Source organism: Crassostrea angulata, chromosome 7 (genome assembly GCF_025612915.1).
Source record: "Crassostrea angulata isolate pt1a10 chromosome 7, ASM2561291v2, whole genome shotgun sequence".
NCBI lineage: Eukaryota > Metazoa > Mollusca > Bivalvia > Ostreida > Ostreidae > Magallana > Magallana angulata.
In genome coordinates this window covers 7089230-7093749 of record NC_069117.1, presented here as the reverse complement: position 1 = coordinate 7093749, position 4520 = coordinate 7089230, and the positions used below count along the sequence as shown (strand labels likewise).

Genomic DNA, 4520 nt, shown 5'->3' with positions numbered 1-4520 from the left:
CGGTGGTATTTATAAACATTGGAGATTTAATACTCGTGTTCATATTTTGAATGAAAGCGAACCTGAACGGATTGTATCCGTGATGCTTCCAGTGGAAATTAAAACCACGGAGAAACATGTTCCTCAAGGAAATAATAACTCAGGAGAAATCATTGTACCAAAATATTTAGAGGGAGTCGTTCCGAGAATATTTAAGAAAAACAAGGGAAGAACTCGACCTGTTGATGCAAAGTTAAAAACTAATGCAAAAGTTTGGAAACATTCGCTTGATTTAAGTGGATACAAACCGGAGGAAATCCAAGTAAACTGTTCCGGTGGTAACAAGGTGTCTGTGACGGCGGAGAAACAAAGCGATGCTCGCTGTAGAGGGGTCCAGGTGAGGAGAACTGTGTTTGTGCCGGGGGGAGTGGACATGTGCAATATTTCTAGCTTTGTGTCGGACGATGGGAAACTGGTCATCCAGGCGCCCTACCATAAGGTGTCCCCCGGGGATACGTGCAAGAGGTGCTGTCTGAAGAGGAAGCTCACAGAAGAATCAGAAAAATCTCAGGGAAATAATCACGCTAAAAAGCTTAGGACAGAGGTGATCGATAACACTAATGGGACAGAAAGTCGATCCGATTCAGAATCCGACGATGCGGAGGCAGACCTACGTCACACAATGGGAGTGAAGTCACATCCTCATTCACCTGTCTCAGGGACCCCCCGGAGAATGGGTGGTGCCAATGTGGGGTGGACCACAGAGGTGGGGAAGACAGATCCTGATGCCAAAAATGAATTCAGTGTACACGATCTAAGTTGTCCAACTAAAAACGTTCCAAGGGATGCAATAGAATCTCATCATCCACATTCAGCCAAAATTCCCACGGACCAAGAGTCTCAAACCTCTCACCCTACATCTAATAACTCATCCCTCAAAATATCCCCCGACCTGCCAAACAACACTGCCAAATCCACGACCCCGCCCCCTAAAGTTTTGGGGATCAGTGCCGGCTCCGACATCTCCTATAGAGATATTGGTCGACTTCCGTCCGTGCGGCGACAGTCTGTGGCACTCAGTATCCCCATCGAGAACTTCTTCCCTGACCGAGACAGTATCGTCATCTCCCTACAGGGAAACACCCTGACCATCAAAGCTAACAGGGTGAGTAAAGTGAAGAACTGCGAACTCTCCGAACTGTTCCTGAAGGAACTCGTATTTCCGTCCTGCTTCGACTGCAGCTCAATCCGACTGGCCAAAGATGTCGGCGGCTCGCTAATCGTGACCGCCGAGAAACATGATTGAGAAAGACTGTCTGGGTGTCTGTCTGTTGTGTGTGACGTGTAGGTGTAATGTTTATTTATTGGTGTAAATGTGTAGATCGCTGTGCTCAAATAAAATGGCATTGTTTATTACATCTGAGTGGTTGGTTTATATTTTTATAAAACTTTATCTTTTTTTAGTTCATATTATATTTACAACTGATTAAATATTAACCTGTAATGATTAATCCAAACCAAAAGCACCAAGTATATTCAATCCCTGTATCACGGGAGGTTTATTTTAAAAACCCAACCAACAAACGCTTGGTCACTGTGTAAGAAAGAAAATGAAATTTTAGAGTATGTGAATGAATACCCAACATATTAAATATATGATGTCGGACATGAAAGGATGGGCTGTGAAATGTATAGTTAATTTACAAAATACTTGTGCATATATTATCAGTACCTACTGAGATCTATTGTATAGGTCATATAAATGCATTATAGTATATCATAACAGTACAGAATATTTATTTCTAATCTAAGGCCCATAACAGACAAATAATGTGCGAGTATTTATGTAAGACAAATATATAATAATTATACGAAATCATAAAAAGACAAGCGGACTGAGACTGAGCACATTGATAGATTCTGACATTTCCTATTTTGTATTGCAAAAAATTGTCTACCTATATATAATCATCCTTTTACAGACTGTTTCAAATAAACCAATTACACTACTAAGTAGTTTCCTTACGATAAATATAGTCCGTACGTTCCACCCACGCAAATGTCACCATTATCGTAATACAACAAAGAAAGCGAGACAACTCACAGCTATATATAGCGCGTATACTCGGAGTGGCTGGTGAACTCACGAACTTCCCACGCATACCGCAAGGGGGTCCTTGTGGTACCCACAGTACTTGTACCGTGGACACGTACACTTTACACACAGTCATAAAGATTATTCACAACACCTTCCTTCCATGATATGCGATGTTTTTCCAAGAGATATGTGTAATTTCTGTTAAAAAATAGATTAGTCAATTTTGTGTTAATACTATATGATGGTCATTAAAAAAAACCCGTAAATATATTCTTCTTGACTCAAGCATTTTGCATAAAAACGTTGGAACAACTGTCTATATGCGTCTATTTGTCATACATTTCATGGAATCTTATATATACAAATAAATACTCCGATCAAAGTGCGATCAACTTCCTTTGATCGAGGGGTTTTCAATCATCTCATCTTTCTCAGAAGATTAGCCATGAACATAAGCTTTTTATAGATATACTACAGACTTAAGGCTACAGTAAATGGAATTTCCACTACTGCCACTGCTGAAATGAATGACTCTGAATCTAATATCAAGTCAGCTGGACTATAAACTATGATTTATCTAAGCTTCAAATCACAGTCCTTACAGAAAAATCTGATTGAAATCAGCGATTCCTTTTATTTAGTTCAAATTCATCCTATATAGCCCCATTAATTTGCGTGTTTTGAATATGTAGGGAAGATAATTCTTGCTCTAACAATTTTTAAATATTAAATTTTTTAAGACTTGTATACACTGTATAAGGGAGACTTTTTCTTAATGCAGAACGAAACAAAAATTTAAAAAAAAATAAAAACAAAAAGGATTATGGGTATGGTTATGTATAACTTAAGTTTGGTCGAATTCTATTTTTCCGATTTTATTATTTACAATGCTTTAAAGCTCTACTGAAGTCATTTAAACGACAGGCCACTGTCAGTCATATTAGTTTCTATAGCCCTATTATCTGCCGACCAGGTACTATACCCAGTCATGAAAACAAGGTTCATGTCCCGTTTTTGTTTACATGGGTTCAATATACGAGTAAAAATCTGTTCAAGCAGATTTGTCTAACTTCTTATTCATTATAATAATAAGCATAATCTAACAGTTCCTAATGTTTAATACATTCATTTTAGGTCTAAAACTGGAATTTTTACTTCAACATTCAAACTGTAAACAAAATCTTTGTTTATATAGCGAAGAATAATAATAAATAATTGTAAGCTCGCTTATAACTCAACAGATGACACTCAAATTTTTGGCTGCCTATTAAAAACTTTGTAAACCTGTATATTTGAACTATAATTGATGTGTGATCAAAGAGAAAAATCCAAGGTAGTCCAATGCATGGTGAAATCCCCCTAATAGTATTTTTTAAATTTTGTAGTACATAGGTAACAATGAGTTGTACAATGAAATGGACGTTTTATGACAAATCTTTTTTGTTAGACTAGCAGCTGTTGTTTAGATTAACGTTACATACATAACAAGGTGTCAAGATAAATCAGACCCCATAACAGGCATTTTATTGATCAAGTTTTATAAACTGTCACAAATGTAAAACAACAATAAATTACAACAGGTGTGTACGGGATTGACAGATATTACACTGTGTACCTATATATACTGATTACAGTGTTTACAGATATTACATTGTGTACCTATGTACACTGAGTACAGTATTTACAGATATTACATTGTGTACCTATGTACATTGAGTACAGTGTTTACAGATATTACATTGTGTACCTATGTACACTGAGTACAGTATTTACAGATATTACATTGTGTACCTATGTACACTGAGTACAGTGTTTACAGATATTACATTGTGTAACTATGTACACTGAGTACAGTATTTACAGATATTACATTGTGTACCTATGTACATTGAGTACAGTGTTTACAGATATTACATTGTGTACCTATGTACATTGAGTACAGTGTTTACAGATATTATATTGTGTACCTATGTACACTGAGTACAGTGTTTACAGATATTATATTGCGTACCTATGTACACTGAGTACAGTGTTTACAGATATTATATTGTGTACCTATGTACACTGAGTACAGTGTTTACAGATATTACATTGTGTACCTATGTACACTGAGTACAGTGTTTACAGATATTACATTGTGTACCTATGTACACTGAGTACAGTGTTTACAGATATTACATTAAGGATTGACATATATTACTTTGTGTACCTATGTTACGTACACTGAGTATGGGATTGACAAATATTACATTGTGTACCTTTGTACATTGAGTACAGTATTTACAGATATTACATTGTGTACCTATGTACACTGAGTACAGTGCTTACAGATATTACATTGTGTACCTATGTACATTGAGTACAGTATTTACAGATATTACATTGTGTACCTATGTACACTGAGTACAGTGTTTACAGATATTACATTGTGTACCTATGTACA

The 4520-nt window shown here is 36.4% G+C and overlaps 1 protein-coding gene across 1 annotated transcript; it reads left to right on the top strand.

Annotated features, from left to right (window-relative positions):
* The first annotated feature begins 17 nt into the window (after window positions 1-17).
* LOC128155239 (uncharacterized) lies at window positions 18-1397 on the top strand. The gene has a single exon (XM_052816849.1). It carries the CDS (start codon window positions 83-85, stop codon window positions 1283-1285), a length of 1203 nt encoding a protein of 400 aa, XP_052672809.1. The 5' UTR covers window positions 18-82; the 3' UTR covers window positions 1286-1397.
* The last annotated feature ends 3123 nt before the right edge of the window (window positions 1398-4520 follow it).

Coding starts and splice junctions, on each gene's coding strand:
- LOC128155239 (XM_052816849.1), top strand. CDS start 83: ATGCTTCCAGTGGAAATTAAAACCACGGAGAAACATGTTCCTCAAGGA.